At 43.6% G+C, this 22,500-nt stretch overlaps 1 protein-coding gene across 1 annotated transcript in view; it reads right to left on the minus strand.

Moving 5' to 3' along the window:
• LOC143297138 (uncharacterized) overlaps positions 1-10,653 on the minus strand; it is a 42,149-nt gene extending 31,496 nt beyond the window's left edge. The window contains exon 1 of the mRNA XM_076609314.1: positions 9,975-10,653. Coding sequence (XP_076465429.1) covers positions 9,975-10,653 — 679 coding nt within the window. The remainder of the gene's footprint in view (positions 1-9,974) is intronic.
• Between the last annotated feature and the right edge of the window lie 11,847 nt (positions 10,654-22,500).

Raw genomic sequence — 22,500 nt, forward strand, 5'->3', positions numbered from 1 at the left:
TCAAATTCCTTGTCTGTGTGGGACATCGCTCTCGTTTCTATGGAAAACAGCTTCTTTACCATTCACACGACGGGGATTAAAACTCCCTCACTGGACTCGTTCTACATTCCTGTTTTGCATGTGTTATCCCATGCAGTATCAGTCTTTCTTTGATTTTAGACGAACTAAAAAAAAAAAAAAAAATAAAAAAAGAAAAAAAGGCGTCTGCTTTGAAGGCCTATTTCGTTTCTCTGGGGATTTTTTTTTTTTTTTTTACCTTTTTACCTTTTTATGGAACGCTTTCGGATTAACCCATATACGTTACACCGCATCTGCAATGCATATGCCTGAGAGCAGCATATCCCAATGCGCTTAGTCAGACCTTGTGTGCATGCGTGTATGTGTGTGTGTGTGTGTGTGTGTGTGTGTGTGTGTGTGTGTGTGTGTGTGTGTGTGTGTTTGCCTTCTTCTTCTTTTTCTTCTGCTTCTTCTTCTTCTTCTTCTTGTTCTTCTTCTCTCTCTCTCTCTATCACTGGGTGTCTCTCTGTCTCTATCTCTGTCCCTCCCTGTCTCGTTCAGTCTGTCTGTCTGTCTCCTTACTCTCTCTGTCTCTATCTCACTATCTCTCTCTGTCTCTGTCTCTGTCTCTCTCTCTCTCTCTCTCTCTCTCTCTCTCTCTCTCTCTCTCTCTTCCTTTTCAGTTTAAGCAAAATGGCTGTTTAAATTCCTTGTCCGTGTGGCCAGGTCATCGTCCTCGTTTCCATGTAAAGCAGCTTCCTTACCATTTACATGAAGGCGATTAGAATCCCTCACTGGAGTCGTTCTACATTCCAGTTTTGCATCTATTATCCGCAGTTATGTTTCTCAGAAAAAAAAAGTCTGCTTCGTGGGCTTTTTTTGTTTCTCTATGGACATTCTAATTCACGTCTTACGGAACGCCTGTTTTGCGTTTATCAGGGTTTTCCTTTTAAAACCGATGTGGTGCACGCAAGCTGCTGAAAGATGCGATTTTATGTTCATTGAGGTTGGGGTCTACGTGGCAAAGCTGTTCTCTCTACGCTTCCTGTCATAATGATATCCCAGCGTCAACCAGGCCCGGAAGATACAGACATTTGCGGTGTTGGTCAGGAAAGCAACACACCCAAAGACGCATCGATCCGTGAAGTGGACGACACTCAACTGTGTCGTACCAGTCTTCCCATATAAGCCCATATCACACTGTGTGGTCCCAGTCTTCCCATTTAAGCCCATATCACACTGTGTGGTCCCAGTCTTCCCATTTAAGCCCATATCACACTGTGTGGCCCCAGTCTTCCCATTTAAGCCCATATCACACTGTGTGGTCCCAATCTTCCCATTTAAGCCCATATCACACTGTGTGGTCCCAATCTTCCCATTTATACCCACAGCACACACTCAACCCTAGGTAGGTTCTGGCCTCGGGGCCGGAAAACCGACCTCCGCTGGGATTCGAACCCGTGTCCTCCCAGCCGACGCTAACCACTTCGCCACGGTTGCTGGTGAGGATAACACCTTTGTTGCTATGGGTTCCTCTTCAGTGCTGAACAAGGGTCCTCGCTTCATCGTCTCATGAGAACGACACGACGCTACGTTTGATTTTCCAGTCAAACCTGGGAGAAAGAGCGAGAGCGGGATTGGAAGCCACAACCTCACGGCTACAGTACTGTCATGATGAGCGTCTTATCCATTCTGCCACCTTCCCGTTCTTAGAGATAAGCATAGAGAGCCAATGGTGGAGACCAGAGAAACGGGAACTATCGGGAAGAATTTGTTTTTAACTTGTCTGGCACTGCTTTCCCCCCACCGCACACCAACTGCCCCCCCCCCAACCCCCTGCCCCCCCCCCCCCCCCCAACCCCTTCCCACACACACTCACAATTGCACCACTGTATCCCCCCTTTCCAATCACTTCAGCATCAGAATCTCTTGGTGTTATCAATTCCTCACATCTGTTGCCGGTTCCGAGCAAACCAAGTCAAGGCGGATCTCACACACACGTCCACAGACACACACGCAAGCACACGCACACACACACAGATACGCACACAGGCACAGACACACGCAGATGGTTTGGTGTAAAAAAAAAAAAAAAAGATCAGTTGTTGCTTATTCAATTACCACCTTGAAATAAAAATGTTGACTTGACTTGACTTGACACACAGACACACACACAGCCAAACACACACACGCACGCACACTCTTACACACAGCACCCCCCCGCACACACACACACACACACACACACACACACACACACACACACACACACGCACGCACACACACAAAGGTCCAGCAGTTCTGTGCAGTTCCTGCAGAACTGGTGTCTAGTCGTGCCAGAACGGTTTCTTTGGGTCAATTGTGGACACAAATACGAGGAGCCAAGCCAGTCGTGGAGACCGAGATTGACTTTGTAGTGGTGAGATATTGAGTCAGTGTTTGTGGGTGAGTGACAATGTGAGCGCGCACAATTTGTTTGCTGTTTGAGCCACGCGTCAGGTTATATGTAGCTGTGAGTGAGTGAATGAGTGTGTGTGTGTGTGTGTGTGTGTGTGTGTGTGTGTGTGTGTGTGTGTGTGTGTGTGTGTGTGTGTGTCTGTCTGTCTGTCTGTCTGTCTGTGTGCATGTGTTGGTTGTGTGTTTGTGGGGGGGCGGGGGACGGAGGAGGTGGGGGCGAATACAGAGGTTAGTGGCTATGTGAATGTTTTACTGTTTGTGTGTGCAGGAAGGGAGGTGAAGCAGTGTGTGTGTGTGTGTGTGTGTGTGTGTGTGTGTGTGTTTGTGAGGTATATATATATATATATATATATATATATATATATATATATATATATATATATATATACAGAGAGAGAGAGAGAGAGAGAGAGAGAGAGAGAGAGAGAGAGAGAGAGAGAGAGAGAGAGTATGCTCGTGAGGCAGACACTCAGAGATATGATATACAGACACACAGACCGATCAACAAACACGGCTATTTTGTTCTGTTCATTTCAGTGAAAGTCCAGCCTTGTATAACACCTTAATCCTGACTGTCTCCGAGGTTTGACTCGGATGTCTTTTATTCTCAGATTTTAAGAAAAGAAAAGTTTGTATACTGGCCCTTTACAATGCAGACATTGACAAATGTTTCAATATTGCTGCACCAAGCCTTTTGTCATCAGCTAAACTTGTGCCTGGCCTTTGACAGATCAGGACACTGAAGCTTCATATTCGGGATAGACCATAGAATTCACGTATGGATTTTTTCCACATGCTATAGATGGAGGGAAAACGTATGCCGACGGTCTAGGTAGGGCCCGATGGAGATAGGACATCCAAATATGTACAATGCTGCGATCTTTGAAAATCTGGGGGGAATGAAAGAAGAAGAGAAGAAGAAGCAGAAGAAATAGAAAGGTAGAACATTCAACGCTGCGATTTTCGTTATTTTTTTAAATAAATGAAAGAAAAAGAAGAGAATAATGGATTTCACTGTTTTCCATTGTATTATACTGTATTGTATTGTGTTGTGTTGTATTGTATTGTATTGCTATTTAGTCTCGTTAGTCAATCTGTGTGCAATTCCAGCTTCTGACTATTGTTCTTATTCCTGTTGGCTTTATAAGGTCAGTGTGCAAACCTTGCGCCGATTTCTTTACTGCCCTCTGCTGGTTCGAGACCCCGATATATTTTTACATTTTTCATAAAGTGTTTGTTTTTGTTACTTCCAGTACCATCGTCATCATCAACATCACCATCATTTTCTTATTTTCAAGCTATAATGATAAACATCTAAAAGAGTTCATATTGTTGAAATTGAGGTTGCAATTTGCCCGAACAAAATATGTGAAAGCTGCAAGGTGTAGATTTCGAAGTTTTGCAGGAGTTATCCTAATATTTCAAACAAATGTGCCTTGAAATGTGGTTGAATTAAGCCATTCTGTTTGTTATAATTCTCTTTTTAAGTTATGCTTTGATAGGTCGAGTTTTTCATGTTGTCTGCTTTCTACAAGAGAGCTGTGTTGTACATGGCCGATCTCTGAGTGGCAGTTTTCAGCCCTCCCATATGAGACATGCTGGCTGCATATATGTCTGTTTTCCGGTGGGTATTTACGATGGAATTGTAGCATGGACACCTCTTTGGTAGTTGGTTTTTTTTTGTTTTTGTTTTTTGTTTTTTTAAGCACACTGAATGGCATGATGTACAATACAGTACAGTGCAACACAATGCAATACAATACATAACGATACGATACGACATGACACCACACGACACAATGCAATGCAATGCAATACATAACGATACGATACGACATGACACCACACGACACAATGCAATACAATACAATACATAACGATACGATACGACATGACACCACAAGACCTAATGCAATACAATACAATACATAACGATACGATACGACATGACATCACACGACACAATGCAATGCAATGCAATACATAACGATACGATACGACATGACACCACACGACACAATGCAATACAATACAATACATAACGATACGATACGACATGACACCACAAGACCTAATGCAATACAATACAATACATAACGATACGATACGACATGACATCACACGACACAATGCAATGCAATACAATACATAACGATACGATACGACATGACATCACACGACACAATGCAATGCAATGCAATACATAACGATACGATACGACATGACATCACACGACACAATGCAATACATTGCAATACATAACGATACGATACGACATGACACCACACGACACAAATGCAATACAATGCAATACATAACGATACGGTACGACATGACACCACACGACACAAATGCAATACAATGCAATACATAACGATACGATACGACATGACACCACACGACACAAATGCAATACAATGCAATACATAACGATACGGTACGACATGACACCACACAATACAAACGAATACAATACAGCACAAAACAACGTATCTTTAGACATCTGGTAAGAATTATTGTTTACAGTGCATTCTTTTCCAATCCCACCAAACCAGTCCAATCCAATGCAGTCCAATGCAATGCACTGCAATACAATGCAATAACGTACAGTCTATTCCAGTATAATGCAGTGCAATGGAATACAATGCAATGCAATGCAATACAGTACAATACAATACAATACAATACAGTATACCGAATACATCCCAAAACACTTTCTTTTTTTCTACAGAGGTGTGACACTTTCAACAAACCAAGCAACCGAACGCCAACCAAATTACATAAACCCCACCTTCATACTTCCTTTATCTAAACATAAACAGGCCCTCATAAGACATGAATGTAAACTGGTCTACTTCCGGAATGTCAAAAAAATCTGACAGGAGCTCACAAGGCGTGTGGTGGAGGAGTGTTGGCGGAGGGGAGGGTGTGGTTGGGGGGGGGGGCTGGGGGAGGGGCAGAGGATGGAACGGGGGCCGGAGGGGGGGCGGGGGGGAGGGGGGGTTGCAGGGGAACAATCTACCGGTTCCTGGAAAATATTTGATGACGATGACATTTCACTTTGCTGTTCACCAGGCACCATCTGGGGTCTCTTTCCGCTCGCGTATCATGCTTTGCTGTGGCAATGAATAAATAATTAAGTAAACAAACAGATAAATTGATAAATATGTGAATAAATAAATAGATAAATGAATAAATCAATAAACGAATAAGTAAATGGATGAATAAATGAATAGATAGACAGATAAATAAAGTCACACACACACACACACACACACACACACACACAGGAAAGAGAGAGAGTTGACACAAACTGAGAGACCAGGGCACAAAAAGCAGAGATGCACACACACACACACACACACACACACACACACACAGAGAGAGAGAGAGAGAGAGAGAGCTAACTGTCAATGATGTTGTTTCCGATTGACCTCAAAGCAATTCTGGAACGTCCCTCAGATGATGATATGATGAAATGTCGCGTAAAAAATAAACACACACACACACACACACACACACACACACAAACACCATAAACCCCCGAAAAAAAGAAAAGAAAAAAAGTGATTTTACGCTCCGTTCCTAGAATTCAGCCTCCCTGAATGCTCCTGTTTGTTTATTGGCTGACTCTTTGTCAATATAAAAGGCATGATACTATTTGTGTTGGTGCAGGCTTACTGTTTTTAGTACCAATGTCTTTCTTGATGGTCTGTGTGTTATGTTTGTGTTATTATGCCATATCCAACTGCATAAGAACGAACAACCAAACAAGAAAGAAAAGAAAGCAACTATAAAAAACAAAAAAACAAAAAAAACAACAACAAAAATAGCAAATTAATTCACTGAAATTACCTATTCGATGTTTTAAACAATCACTTTTCAAAATAACCTTATTAGAATATATATATATATATATATATATATATATATATATATATATATATATATATATATATATATATATATATTTTTTTTTTTTTTTTTTTTTTTAACCATTAGATAAATGGTTGAGCAGCAGGTTAAATTGCGTAAGCGCTTCTTTGCCGCCGTCCAGAGAAATTTGACCAAGGGAGGAGATTTCCGCAGAGATAGAGAGAGAGAGAGAGAGAGAGAGAGAGAGAGAGAGAGAGAGAGAGAGAGAGAGAGAGAGAGAGAGAGAGGAAACTTACCGCCCCTACCTATGAATAAGTAATAACACCTTTTCCTTGGTTGATTGTCTGCCCTGAGGGGCGGGTTGGAACCAAGAGAGAGAAGGGACTGTGGGGACTTGGAGAGAGGTGTTCTGCTTACTTGCAGAATTGTGTCTGTGGAGGGAGGGAAGTGGGAAGGGGCGTAGCGTAATTGTGTCCTGTACAGTGATAGAGATGCAGGTCAGGGGAGAGAGGGACTGGTGGGTGTGGGCAGGGGGTTGAAGGGGGGTGGGGTGTGGGGCTAAATGGTGACGGCGCAATACTCGGCTTTTGGAGACGTAATTTGTGATAATAAAATGGTTGTTGGGAGAGAGAGAGAGAGAGAGAGAGAGAGAGACGTGCGCGCGTGCACACACACACACACACACACACACACACACACACACACACACACACAACACACACACGCGCGCACTGACTGTACACATTGTATCTAACCCACACCAAAAAAACTGCAACCCGCACCAGCACACACACACACACACACACACACACACACACACACACACACACACCGAATAATAACGTATGTGCACATTAATTTCGTATTAATGACCAACCTATTCCCCACCACCCGACACACACATAAACGCGCGCGCGCACACGTAAATTCAACAATGCCACGCACACACATCGAAGGTCAGGTACTCCTATTTGACACGCCATCTCACACGTTCATGAGGAAGCATGGGTTTTTTTTTCGTCGCAGCGCGATAAGCGATGGAAGAGAGAAAGCAGATGTGCCGGCACAGCAAGCAAAATGTCATTGTCATCAAACATTTGCCAGGAGCACGTAGTTCCCCAACTGTACTCCCAGACCCGTTAGCCTCCTGTCCTCACCCCCCCCCCCCCTTCCACCTTTTTCAGCTTCTGTCTGATGATGCTAGATAGAGTGATCTATCAACAACAGTGGGCTCTGCATGTCTTAAAAAAAAAAACAACTTGTATTCTTAAAAAGCAGCAAATTTTCGCTGTAAAACAGCAAGGGTACAGAAGTGAAAGCTTTACATGCTGGTTAAATAGCAACCAGTGAGTAAAAGTCAGGAAAAATCAGGTAAGACTGGGCAGGTCTCTTTTTTTTTTCTTTTTTTTTTTTTTAATATTCTACCGGTCTTGGTATTTACCTCAGTGTTTTCTGCAAGGAGTGGAGCTCAGGACACGAAGAGAGTGTGAACTATATATATATATATATATATATATATATAGAGAGAGAGAGAGAGAGAGACAGACAGACAGACAGACAGACAGAGACTGAGACAGAGAAATACAGTTTTCAATGGCAACATTTTAGATTCCCAAAGGATTTGGTCCAGCCTTTAAAAATGGAACTGATTCCTCGTGAATACTAATAATGCATTTTAAGTGAGCATTTCAACTTCAAAAAAAAAAAAAGAAGAAGAAAAGAATAAAACAAAATAAAATAAAAATAAAAATCAATGCGTCCGTTTCACGTATCTTTATTCTCAGGGGAAAAAAGTCTTAAATATGTATGATACTATCGCATTCATCGCGGATTCAGCAAAATTTAGTCCCGTATGTGCTGTTCAGTGAGCGTAACAAAAGAGTGAACGTGCAGATCACGTAAGCTTTTTCTCTTTGTAATAAATGGTTATTTACACTGTCTGTGTACTTGGGTCAATACGAGCAAGTTGTTGGTCCACTCCTTGTGGAAAGCAAGCGTTCAGTCATGGAACCGTGAACTGAATGAATGAGACACTGAAAAAAAACAAAAACAGAACAGCCCGCCCACATAAACGTTGGTAAATCACATGAATGTTCACGCTGACGTCTACAATCACTCACTCACTCACTCATTCCCTTGACCGCTGGGGTCGTTGGGGGGACATGAGGAAGATGTCATAGCTCGCCACGCCGTTCTGTTGGCAGCTGTCGTGAGGAGATCTGGCATCGTCATTTTGGTCCATTCCTTGACGTTGTCAGACCAGCTTTTTTTCTGCCGCCCCCGTCTGCGCCCTCCCTCTACAGTCCCTTGCAGGATGGTTTTGGAGAGGGTGGTATGTCGTATGACGTGACCAAACCATGCCATCTTCCGTCGTTTGACAGTCGCCAGCAGTGGTTCTTGGGGCTTCCGCACATAGTCATTGGTCTTGTGCTCCTTGTAGGAGATGTGTAGTAGTCTCCTCAAGAACTTGGTTTCGAATGTTTGGATTCTTCTTTCTGTTTCTGCCATCAGTGTCCATGTCTCACATCCATATAAGAGGATGGAGACCACCAGTGACTTGTAGAGCAGGAATTTTGTGTGGAATCTGATGTTACTCTTCCATACCCTGTTCAGTCTGGCCATCGCTGCCGTTGCAGAATTAATCCTATTTCGGATTTCTGCTGTGCAGGTGCCGTCTTTGGACAGGGTTGCTCCCAGGTACTTGAAGCTGGTCACTTCTTCCAAGGGCTCACCATTCATGGTTATGTTGGCACTGATGTTAGTTGTGCTGTTGACCATGACCTTTGACTTCTCTGTGCTGACCTCCATGCCGTAAGCATTTGCTCTTGTAGTGAGTCTGTTTGTTAGATCCTGGAGCTCGGTGTTAGTGCCCCCCATGAGGTCGATGTCGTCTGCGAATCGCAGATTGCAGACTGGCCTACCGCCAATGGTGATGGAGGTGTGGTGGTCTTCAAGGGCCTCCTGCATAATTCTCTCCAGAAAGATGTTGAAAAGTATTGGGGATAATAGGCATCCTTGCCTGACTCCGACTGTGGTCCGAAAGAACTGTCCTTGTTGATTGTTGAGGAGCACTGCGCTGCTGGAATGTTCGTAGAGGGCCTGGATGACTTGAATGAGCCCTTCATCAATGTTGAAGTCTCTCAGTACTTGCCAGAGGCCGCTGTGCCACACCCGATCGAATGCCTTCTTGAAGTCGATGAAGTTGTGAAAGATGTCCTTTTGGTGTTGTAGATGTTTTTCAATGACTCGACAGTTGAATATTTGTTCGACAGTGCTCCTCCCTTTTCTAAAGCCTGCTTGTTCTTCTGATAGCAGCTCCTCAGCCTTGGATTTCAATCGGTTGAGGATGATGTGGAGCATGACTTTGCTTGGGTGGCTAATTAGACTTATAGTCCTGTAATTTTGACACTGCTTGAGGTTGCCCTTCTTGGGTAGAGGAATCACCAGCGATTGGGTCCATTCTGTTGGCCACTTCTTTTCTGTCCAGATGTTCTGACATAGCATTGTTAGTGCTTCTGTGGTCTCCTTTCCTCCGTACTTCAAAAGCTCAGATGGGACGTTGTCCACTCCTTGGGATTTCTCTGGCTTCAGACTCTGTATTGCAGCCTCAACCTCCTCCTTCAATACTTGGAGATTTTCCTCACAGTCTGTGGATCGTGGGTTGTCCTGCAATATAGATGAGTCTGGATTGAGCTGGTAGTTGTAGAGGCCGTCACAGTATTCTGTCCACCTCTTCAGGACTTCTTCGCTATCTGTCAGTAGCTTGCCATCCTTATCTTCGATGACAGCTGATCTTGGCTGGCTAGTCTTGGTGAGGGTCTTGAGGGTGCTATAGGCCCTTTTGCTGTTCCCTGCTTCCATGCCTTTCTCAGCTTCTTCGCACTGCTCCTCTATCCAGTTTTCTTTGGCTGCCTTCATCTTCGTCCTGACTTCTCTGTTCACCTGTTGGTGCTTCGTCCTGGCTTCATTACTAGAGTGTTTCTTTTTCCTCAGTTCTCGACGCTTGTCGCACAGATCTAGGACCTCATTTGTCACCCATGGTTGGATCCTTTTTCGCTTTTTTCCCACAACTTGTTCAGCTGTTGTAGTTAGCACCTCTTTGATGTTGTTAGCAAGGGTGTCTACGTCGATGTCCATTAAGTTGAGGGCTGCGAACTTCCCGCCTACTTGAGCCTGGAACACATCCGCGATTTCGGGGTCCTTCAGCTTTTCTAGGTCAAAGCGGATACGGGGATTCCTTGGACAACGCTTGCACTTCAGCTTGAGCTTGAAGGTTGCCAAGACAAGATCATGATCGCTGCCGATATCAGCTCCTGGGAACATCCTTGTGTTGGCTTTGTTGATACTAGACTTGTAGCGTTGTGGAGGTCAGGATGAAGTCTATCTGGTTGTGGACTTGCCCATTTGGTGAGTGCCAGGTTGCGCTTCTGGACAGCTTGTGCGGATGGAGAGTATTGGCTAGGGTAAGGCGATGGCTTTTGGCAACTCCAGCAATCTGAGGCCTCTGTCGTTGGTTTCCCCAATGCCGAATTTACCAGTTGTTCCTGCCCAATTCTGGCAGGCATCTGGGCCTACCTTGGCATTCCAGTCTCCCTGGATTATCAGCATGTCTTTCTTTGGGACTGTTGCTATGATGGAGTCAATCTGTTCGTAAAACTCCTCCGTTTCCTCATCGTCATGGTCTGTCGTTGGAGCATAGACCTGGATGATTGTCAGGTTGTGGGGTTTGGCAGAAATGCGGATGGTAATAAGTCTGCTTGAGACGGGTGTACAGCTGATGACACTGATACATACATTGAAAGACAGACAGATAGACATAAACAGCCAGCCAACCAGCCAGCCACCCAGCCAGCCAGCCAGACATACAGACAGACAGACAGAGAGAGAGAGAGAGAGAGAGAGAGAGAGAGAGATGCAGTTATCTTGTCTCAAGATGGATTTTCTTTGTTTTTTGTTTAGGGGGTGGGGGGAGTCTTTTTTTTTACTTCTAAGTCCACGTTGAAATTACATAACCGTGACTCACCCAAAAGATAAACGTTTTCCGCTCCTTTGATTCTAAACGTCTACTCCTCTCATTTCATCGCGTGATGGAGGGTCACACTCAAGTGGACAGTTTGCACCGCTAATGTCATCATCCCACGGGTTGTACACTGTCACGGTTGGTTATCTTTCCCCTGACTGGGGACACTGCCATGGAAAATAAAGTGAAGCGGAATATCACAGGCCACAAAGGCCGCCCAGACGGAATTAACCTTGCTTAGAGATTTCTTTTTAAAAGTTATACGTACTGACTGGAAAAGAGAGAGAGGAGGAAAAGACCGCACCAACTGACCTGTTTGTTGCTGTGACAATACTGGCGCGACTGGTTTTCGTGGTGGCGGTGGTGGTGGTGTTGATAGTAGTAGTAGTAGTAGCAGTAGTAATAATAGAAGTAGTAGTAGTTGTTGTTGATATTGTAACAGCAGCAACAGCAATAGCAGCAGCAGTTTCAACAGCAGCAGCAACAGACGAAGTATTTTTTTTCTTGTTCTTGGTCTTGGTCTTCTTCTTCGTTCATGGGCTGCAACTCCCCCGTTCACTCGTGGGGTGAGCAGCTGCCAGTGGACCGGGTCAGACGCGTTTTCTGAGCTCCGCGTTTAATTGATAATTTGGGTAAACCAGTCACATTATAAGTTGTGTAGACCCACTGATTTTGTGGCAGATACAGAATGCCTTCTGCTGCACTGGATTTTCGTCTGAAATGTGGAGGTTTCTTCTGGATTTACTTAAATTTTATGTCCAAGCGAGCCAGAGTCAAGTTGGCAATGACATTCCCGTGCTCAATGCTCGCAGTCGTGCCACCCGTGTCATGGTAGGGCTGGTGATCTCCGTGTTTTTTCTTCAGTGACCTGTTGCTACGTTGTGGAGACGCGGAGACCAACCAAGTCCAGCAGTACCATTAGGCAGTCCCGTCTTATGAGTCGCCGTATGAGTACTGGCAGTTCTGTAGTTTCTGACATGGATTCCCAGTCGTCTACAGCAGTTGGAAATTAACTGACAATCCATTATTGCAGGACATCAAGAAAATGCTGACGGGTATGGACAGTAATTTTGATGGTAAGATGGGTGGACACCATGGCCAAGGAACTGAAGTGTCAATGGTTCTGTTGTTGAACTGAAAGAACATTTCCAAGAGATTAAAGAGACAATTCGGGATCTGCGTGCACAGAATGACTCACTGAAAAGAGAGAATGGACTAATGAAAGACAGGATTGGTAATCTTGAAAAGAAAGTTGACGACATGGGAGGACGATCCAAAAGAAACAATCTGATATTTTATGGAATGTCGAAAAGGGATGGGGAGACCAAAACAGATTGTAAAAACATGATTCAGGATTTGTTAACTGATAAACTCGAACTTTCACAGTCTGTACAATTTGATAGACTACATCGCCTTAGTAACAAGCCAGATTCACTCACTATTGCCCGCTGTACTTTTTATGGAGACAAGGAAGAAATTCTAAGGTAAAAAACCCCCAAAAACAACAACTCAAGGACAGTAGGATTTTCATTTCAGAAGATTACACACAAAGAGCCCGTGATGTCAGGAAGAAATTAGGGCCACACTTAAATGCTGCCAGAGATCAGAATAAAAGGGAAACCATGGTATTTGACCACCTTCTCATTGAGGGGGAAAAGTTTGCTCTCAGTAAGGTCAGTTGCAAGAAATCAAATAGGGATACGGCCTGCCCTGTAAAAAAAAAAGAAAAAGAAAACATTCTGCGGATAAACATAATCCGGGTAAATCTACAAGGGTAGATCTTTTTCATTTGACACTGAAGTGCCAAGTTGACCGTGAGCATGCACGAAGTGACAGCAGTGTGCCACTGTCATGTTGTGAATGTTGCACGCAGCGCAGCTGTAGTGCACGATGTCGTGCAAATCATGGCTCTCAGTGCTCCCCACTGTCCGTTGTACAGGCTGAAATATCAGTTGAACATACAAGGGAGACGGTGGGTCAGTTTCCATGTGAAGATGTCATTTAAACCAGGCTCTGAATGAAAATGAGATTGGAATTGGAATGTGTGTGAATGACGAGCATGTCAATGGAAGTAATGTAAGTAAAGATGTGTGTCCGTTTTCATTTCTTCACTGGAACGTTGGCGGTCTTTCAACCAGACTTAGTGATCAGCAATTTTTATCTTACATCCATACATTTGATTTTGTTTGTTTGGTGGAAACATTCTTGGAATATTTGGATTCTGGTTTGTTCCCTTATCACCACGTATTCTGTAAACCAGCAATAAAATTAACAAATTAACATCTCCCCTCACACACACTCTTCCAATCTGATGTTTTTCTTTCCCCTATCACCTACTCACCTTCTCTATTTTACATTTTGTACTCTATCTTTTCCACATTCAGTTCTCTCTCTCTCTCTCTCTCTCTCTCTCTCTCTCTCTCTCTCTCTCTCTCTCTGTCTGTCTGTCTGTCTCTCTCTCTTTCTCCTTGCTCAATCCCCCCTCACCCCCCACCCCCCTCCCCCACCCCCCTCATCTCAATCTCCCCTTTTCATTTGAATATTTCTCCCCCTGCCATTGATTTTCAGAAAGGATAATTTCTAATTAATGATAATAATAGTCATCATTATGATAGAATAATGATAATAATACAAATAGTAATGATGGTAATACCATTTATTTTCAGTCTAATATCATCATCTTAGATAAACCGACTACAAATAAATAAACGAACGATCCGTTCTTTTTAATCCCCGCCCTGTAGGTAGCCATAATCCGTTTTCGGGGGATGTGGGGCTGTTTGCTGGATAGTTTGGATAGTAGCAAAAGTAGTAGCAGTGGCGATGGTGGTAGTAGTAGTAGTAGTTGTTGTAGCAGCAGCATAGAAGCAGCAGCAGCAGCAGTAGTAGTTGTAGTAGCAGTAGTCTGTGGGTAAAGACGTGCTCGAGATGAATTGAAAGAATTACTTGCACTCTCGATTATGCTATAAAATGTATCATTTGTTCAAGGGATGTGGTTATAAGTTTGGACTGTTGTAAACACATTCAGAACAGCAGTGGTTTAACCCTTTGAGCCCTGAGTTCCTGAGCAATTTTAACCCTTCTGCTTGAGCTCCTGAGCCAAAATTTGCAAATAATTGGTATTAATTAGTTTAAATGTTTTGATAAGATCGCTGGAATTCCAGACCAGCTTAAGAATGACACTTTAATGTCACAGGTGGGCTTATCACTTTCTTTGCTTTATTGTCCAGTTAGGTTATATCAATTAAAAATAATATATGCAAATATTCATACAAAAAGATACATCTTCCATATCCTTCCCCCTTTCGCCTTAAAGTGTGTTACGAAGGCCTGAATAGCGTGTTTAAGACGGAAGCCAAAAACAAGAAGACGGCAGACAATTTGACAAACGGATGAACGGAAAGTAAAGACTCCCCATAGTTTGGGAAACCATATAAAACATAATGAGCTCAGTTAATTTCATGTCTAGACAATCCTAATACATATATTAACAGGTGAACTCCTGGTGCGCCAAAACATTAAACCCATCCTTGTGTCTGTTACTTGGATAAATTACAATCTGTCAAATTTCCTCGACGTCATGCAATCATTCAGACGTAGTTTTCGGTCAAAGGAAAGGAGAAACAAAGACTGCCTTTAAACTATAATGGAGCCTGGAACTCACAGAATGCCGCATGTGAGTCAGTACAGGGTTGGTGAGAAATCGACATACAGGAACAGATAGTCAGATGTTCATGGCAAAAACAGTTAAGAGTTGTTTCTTCTATCATCTCTCTCTCCCTGTCTCTGTCTGTCTCTGTCTGTCTGTCTGTCTGTCTGTCTCTCTCTCTCTCTCTCTCTCTCTGTGTGTAAATATATCTCACTTTGTCTACCCGTCTTCTTCCTTCAGTAACCACTGAGGGCACGGAAACTCTCGGGCTCTCAGGCTCTCAAGAGATACACACCGTCTGCCGGGGAAGATGTCTTCTTGCAATTGTAGCACAGCCACGTCAGAACTCGACTCCTATTGGACCTCGTCACTCCCCTCTCTATATCTGCCCATCACTCCCCTCTGTATATCTCTCCGTCACTCCATAATAATGATCTTAGTTGTCCTTTATGCAGACGTGCTGAAGAAACCGAACTTCACTTTGTGTTGTGTTACCCTGCTTTGAATGACCTTAGACATGAGTGGATTCCACAAAAATATTATAGACACCCTACTTTATTTCGACTTGCCATGCTAATGTCATCAACTAACGAAACTGTTATAAGACAGTTTGCTATTTACTTATATAAGGCTTTTAAGTTTCGCAGTGTATTATGTAGTTAATTATTATTAGTTGTGCATTATCCGATTTGTGGATTATCATTTGCAGTTTATCATTCACTTCTGTAATTTGTAAGGTTTTGATTTTGAATGTTGATTCACTGTACCCCCTTCATGAGGGGCCATGGCCTTTATTGAATAAACTATCCGTATCCGTATCCCCGTCACTCCCCTCTGTATCTCTCCCCATCCCTCCCCTCTGTATATCTCCCCATCACTCCCCTCTGTATATCTCCCCCGTCACTCCCCTCTGTATATCTCCCCATCACTCCCCTCTGTATATCTCCCCGTCACTCCCCTCTGTATATCTCCCCGTCACTCCCCTCTGTATATTTCCCCCTCCCCTGTTGCCCAACCCGCCTACACCCCCAAAGACATGGGGCGTCGGTCAGTCTGTCACAAGTCAGTCGCACGTTTAGCTGATCACAGAAGCTGTTTTGCAATAATTTATTGTTACAGTACTGGAGGGGGGCGGCGGGGTGGGGGAATCGACGTCGACATATCTGCATACAAGCTTGGATGACAAATTTTCCAAATTCGAAAATAAAAGAAATCGGTTAAAATCTCAGAGGCATTTCCAAATATTTGTGGTATGGAGGATGACCTCTCTGTCTCTGCACCTGCCGTGTTTTTCTTCTCTCTGCATGTGTGTGTGTGTGTGTGTGTGTGTGTGTGTGTGTGTGTGTTTCCATCTCTTCACACACACACACACACACACACGCACGTGAAACAAGAAAAAGTAGGTGTTGATCCACAGAATACAGGTATGGAATAGTTTTGATATTCTGCGTATTTTGCATGACCTCTAATGGCTTGGCTTGTCTTGAACCGCCAACAAATGGGGCGGATTGTTGACCTAGAGGTAACGCGTCCGCCTCGGAAACGAGAGAATCTGAGCGCGCTGGTTCGAATCACGGCTCAGCCACCGATATTTTCTCCCCCTCCACTAGAACTGCTAGTCATTCGGATGGGACAATAAACCGAAGTCCCGAGTGCAGCATGCACTTAGCGCACGTAAAACAAACCGCGGCAACAAAGGTTATTCCCGGAAAAAAAAAGAAAAAAAAAACTACTTCGATAGGAAAAAAAATAAAACTGCACGCAGGGAAAAAAAAAAAGAAAAAAAAAGGGGGGGGGGGGGGGTGGCGCTGTAGTGTTGCGACGCGCTCTCCCTGGGGAGAACAGCCCAAATTTCTCACAGATAAATCTGTTGTGAAAAAAGTGAAATACAAATTCAAATACAATACATTGTCTAGAAAAAAAAAGAAGAAAATTGTGATTGTGAGGTCGTGTGTAACGAATTATTTTTACTTAAATCCGTAGGCCTGTGTTACTTTCAACCGGCACCCCATCCGAACCAAAAAAGCAAAACACGGACGCGAATCAAGTTTTTTTTTTTTTTTTTTTTTAGAAGAACGCAAACTCACATTTTCTTTTACTTTTTGATTAACTTAATGATATTAATAAATATATAATCAAAGAAAGAAAACAAGTGTTCATTTCCCAACTCAATCAAAAAAATAAATTCATTATGCCAACTCACTCAAAAAATAAATTCCTTTCTCCCAACGCACTCAAAAAAATATAAACAAAAAGTAACTAAACACACACACTACAATGACGGCCGCCCACATCTTAGGCGCCGACACCCCCCCCGACGGACGCCGTGGAACACTGGGCACCACACCAATGGGTGGTCCGCCGTTGGAAGTAGCTCCTGGCATGGCCGCTCTTCCTCAGCAGGTAGTCTCTCCCCGGGACGGCAGTGGTCCAGCGTCTCCCTCAAAACGAAATTAAAGTATCCCTATAAGTCTCCCGACTCAACCAGCTATACCCAAATGTCTGCCCCCAGTGAATACAGATCAACCATTACATTCACATAAAGAAGCGTTAACGCTTACATCATACCAAGCAGCTCCCAAAATTATTCGACTTGGAGCATCCCCAACATGAAAAATCAATATTCAACTCACGTATTTTTTTTAAGTAAAATCTTTTTCCACATTAAACACAAACCAGTCTTAGTCGAATATTGGAAAAATTATCAAGAACAAAAATATTTAGTTTCTTCGGCAAAATAAAACAAATCAGCAAATACCTAATGTCCAGTATGCCTCGATGCTGTTCACAACGGGAATGCTTCTGGCCCACAAGTCAAACAGCAATGACTGGCATCAGCAAAAATAAACCAGTTCAGGGAAACGGAACTGGCCTAATGTTAACAATTAACAGTTTTAAAAAACGGAATTCACGTGCTTCACAATATATCGCACAACAGAACATCGGATGGGAACCTTATGTTCCTGCGTGAAAAAGTGTCCGCATTTTCAAGTAGACATAAAAATCAACACACACACAAAATACCATATAAAAATTGTCACCGACAACACATGTACAAAGCGATTTGTTACATCGTGGGGCCAGACAAACTGCAATCATTCTCCCTTCTGCCATTCTTCTTGCTGTGTGAGCCTGCCTGTGTCTCTTCCCTGCTCTGTTTTCATTATTTGTGTCAGCCTCTAGGTCGGTTGGTCAGTCTCTCAGAATGTGTGCCTGTCTGTCTATCACTCTCTCTCTCTCTCTCTCCCCCTCTCTCTCTATCTCTCTCCCCCACTCTTTCTTTCTCTCTGCATCCCCGCCTCTCTCACAACACACACACACACACGCACACGCACACACACACACACACACACACACACACACACACACACATATATATATATATATATATATATATACATACATATCTTTCTTCCTCTTTCATTCTATCTTTCTCTCTTTTCAGCTACATCAACGTCCATCCTTAACAATATAGCTAGTTTGAATCATCAGGCACTCAGGATAAAATGTCAGCAGTACTCTTGCTGCTGCGCACCTGAAGATATGGCCAATGTGAAGATGTCCAGGTTGGAGTTCCTTCGTTGTTTTCCTCCCCACGGCTCACAGTGTTCTGGGAAGGTTGTCCCCATACAAAACCATTGTCACTACCTGGAAGGTACCCCTCAACACCCTGCAGTCAAGAAGTCCTGACGATTGAGACGAGTGACCATGTCCTTCTGGGTAGCACTCTTTTTCGAAAAGAGCAGCTGAGACAGTTCTGGAGAAACTTACATAATTATTTGTGGAACCCCCACTTTTCCTGTTTCTAGTTCCCTCGTCTTGTCTGGTACCGGCAACAGGTTGAGGGGACTGATAACACTGTCCGCCCAAATGTGATTTTGGTTCGAAAGTCTTGAGTTCAGAAGGCTAGACAAACTGATTGGTGTTAAGCCTCTCTCTCTCTCTCTCTGTCTCTCTGTCTCTCTCTCTCTCTCTCTCTCTCTGTCTCTGTCTCTCTTTCCCTTCCTTCCCCCTCTCTCTTTCTTTATCAGTTTATCTGTCTGTATGTCTGCTTCTCTCTCTCTGTCTTTCTCTCTCTTTCCCTTCCTTCCTCCCTCTCTCTCTATCTCTCTCAGAGGCAGGCAGGCAGGCAGACGCACACACACACACACACACACACACACACACACACACACACACACACACACACACACACACACACACACACACACACACACACACACACACACATGGGCGCACTCACATGAACACATGACACACAAACACGTGACATACTTTCACTCAAGCCGCATGCATCAACCACTACCCACCCACATATAGCTGGCACACGTGTGGCTCGTGTATATGGAATCACCTCGTGCTCTCAGGGGAAAAAAAAAAGAAGAAGAAGGTTTAGACGCTTTTGAATGGCACATTGCAAAAACACTGTCATGGTGGTACTTATTTGTTTGTTTGTTTTGTTCTGTTTTTCAGCAGAACGCGATAAGCGGTGAAAGAGAGGAAACACATGTGCCGGCACAGCCAGCCAAATGTCACTGTCATCAAACATTTAGCAGGAGCCCGATAGTTTCCCCTGTTCCCCTACTACTTCTCTGCCCACACCCTCACCCCCCACACCCTCCGCACGCCTTTCCCCCGACCCGCACACCCACACACACCTTCTGAGCTCCGGCTTGAATCTTTGACATTCCAGATGCAGACCTGATGTTTACGCTGCTACCTTCACGGATGAGGGCTGGTTTGGTGTGGATGCAGGATGTCTAGGGACCTGGTTCCCTGCATGAAACAAGGGATGGGAACAGAAAGATTAGATTTGTACCTATGTGGTTCAGCAATGTATTGCTCTTGTGTTTGAAAGTGTTCCACATTTGAAAGACTTCGATACAGAACGTTAAGACGTGTTGATTCCTTTGTAAATTAGATATATCTCTCTCTCTCTGGTTAGAAGGAAACTCGGACCAAATAAAACAATGCCAAAGACGGATGTACTGGCAGTACAACGTGACTCCGTGTTACGGATGTGATCTCTCTCTTTCTCTCTCTCATTCACGCACGCACACACACACACACACACACACACACACACACACACACACACACACACACACACACACACACGCGCACACACACACACACACACACACACACACGCACACACACACACACACACACACACACACACACACACACACACACACACACACACACACTTATCTGAAAGCAAAAGGCAAGACTGAGAGGATACAAAAACAGAGAGACAAAACACATACACATATACAGAGAGAGAGAGAGAGAGAGAGAGAGAGAGAGAGAGAGATGTCATCAGTATACAAGTTCCAGAAACATCTAGGTGTTCAAAAGGTACAGCAATGTTACTGCCTCTGGGATCTGCGTATGGCAAGTGCAACATACTACAGTGACTACCACCATCACCAATATTACTTGGACATTTGAATGAAATGAATAAATTTATGCATGCATAAGAATAGACCGAAGGAAAACAAGAAAAGAACAAAAGAAGCAAAACAAAACAAGATGAAATGAGAAAGCAAGAAAAGAACAACAACAACAACAACAACAGCAACAATAACTGATACAATAAATGAGACATAACTGACCTCTTTGTTACTGCCTACAGTAATTCAAAGATCATAGTTATTTACTGTTGGAAGGGGTGAAGATACTTATGCAGACTTGATTTGAAAATAGGTAGAGAACTGCCCGTTTGTATGCGCAAAGGAAGGGAGTCCCACAGGGATGTACCCGGAAATGCAAAACTAGAGAGAGATAGGGAGACAGACGGCAGACAGACTGTGAGGTGGGCAGTCAAAAAGCTGAACACACAAGTCATTTCATGTATTCCTTAGGAATTTCAATTTTTATCGTTTAGTTAATTAATTATTATCTTTTTAGATTATTTTTATTATTATTTTAATTATTATCTCTTTAGATTATTTTTATTTTCATAATAAAATGAATAAGCCCCCCCCCCCCCACCCCCCCCCCCTGTTTTTCCTTTTATTGGTACATTATTACAAAACGGTCTTTTTGTGATCAGCTAAATGCGTGACAGATTTCTGACAGACTGGGCATTGATGCTCCAGGTTTTGGGGGTGGAGGTGTGGGTGGGGTCCGGGGGTGAGGCATTAGGGGAGAGGGAGATGTATGGAAGGAGCGACGGGAGGGTGCGGGGGGGGGGGGGGGGGGGGGGCAATAGGAATCAAGTCCTACCACAATTGCAAAGAGGATGTCTTCTCCAGCAGACTGTGTATATCCCTCGAGAGTCGGGAATTTCGATGCCGGCGGTGGTTTTGAAAGAAGAAGGAGAGAGGTAGAGAAACTGAGAGAGAGAGAGAGAGAGAGAGAGAGAGAGAGAGAGAGAGAGAGAGAGAGAGAGAGAGAGAGAGAAACATACAGACAGACAGACAGAGACAGAGGGATTGACAGAGAAGAAGAAGAAGATGATGAAAACTACTACAATTGCTTCTGCTCCAGCTGCTGCTGCTGCTACTGCTGTTGCTGCTACAACAACAACTACTACCACCACTACTATTACTATCATCAACACCACCACCGCCACCATATAGAAAGAGAGAGACTGACAGAGAGAGAGAAAAAAACAAACAAACAAACAAACAAAAAACCAGCTTTTGACTGCTTAAGCCATGAGCACTTGACATTTCCTTTGTGTCGATTTCTTACTAACCTTGTACTGATTGACACACGGCATTCTGGACTCTATCACAGTTGAAAGGAAGACCTTTTTTCCTTTGCTTTCCTTTGATCGAAAACTGATATACGTCTGAACAATTGCATGACGTCGAGGAATTTTGACAGAGAAGGTTAGGTTTGAAGTGCAGTCCCACTAGGCGTGCTCCTCTTATAACATATAACAAGAATGTCTAGAAATGAAATTAGCGGAGCTCGGTATATTTCATAGTAATTCACAAAGCATGGAGAGTTTTTACTTTCCGTCCATTTGTTTGTCAGATTGTCTGCCTTTTTCTTCTTCTTTTGCGGCTGCTGCTGTTGTTGCTACCACTGATGCTGTTGCAGCAACATCATCATCAATAACAACAACAACAACAACAACAACAACAACTACTCTACTACTACTACTACTATCATTAACACCACCACCAATACAGGCTCTACGCAGCACCACGAAAACCAATCACACCGGTATTGTCACGGAAAACAGACAGGTCAGTTGGTGCGGTCTTTTTCCCCCTTCCTTTCCAGACGATACATATCAATAAAAAAAAATAAAAAAAATAAAAATCTCCAAGGATTGTTAGCTTCGTCTGTGCGGCCTCAGCGGCCTGCGATATTCCGCTTCACTTTACTTTCCATGGCAGTGTCCCCAGTCAGGGGAAAGATAACTGACCGTGACAGTGTACAACCCGTGGGATGACGACATTAGCGCGTGCAAACTGTCCACTTGAATGTGACCCTATATCAGGCAATGAAATAGGCGAGTAGACGTCTACGTTCAAAAGGA

The sequence above is a fragment of the Babylonia areolata genome, chromosome 22 (assembly GCF_041734735.1).
Source record: "Babylonia areolata isolate BAREFJ2019XMU chromosome 22, ASM4173473v1, whole genome shotgun sequence".
Lineage (NCBI taxonomy): Eukaryota > Metazoa > Mollusca > Gastropoda > Neogastropoda > Buccinidae > Babylonia > Babylonia areolata.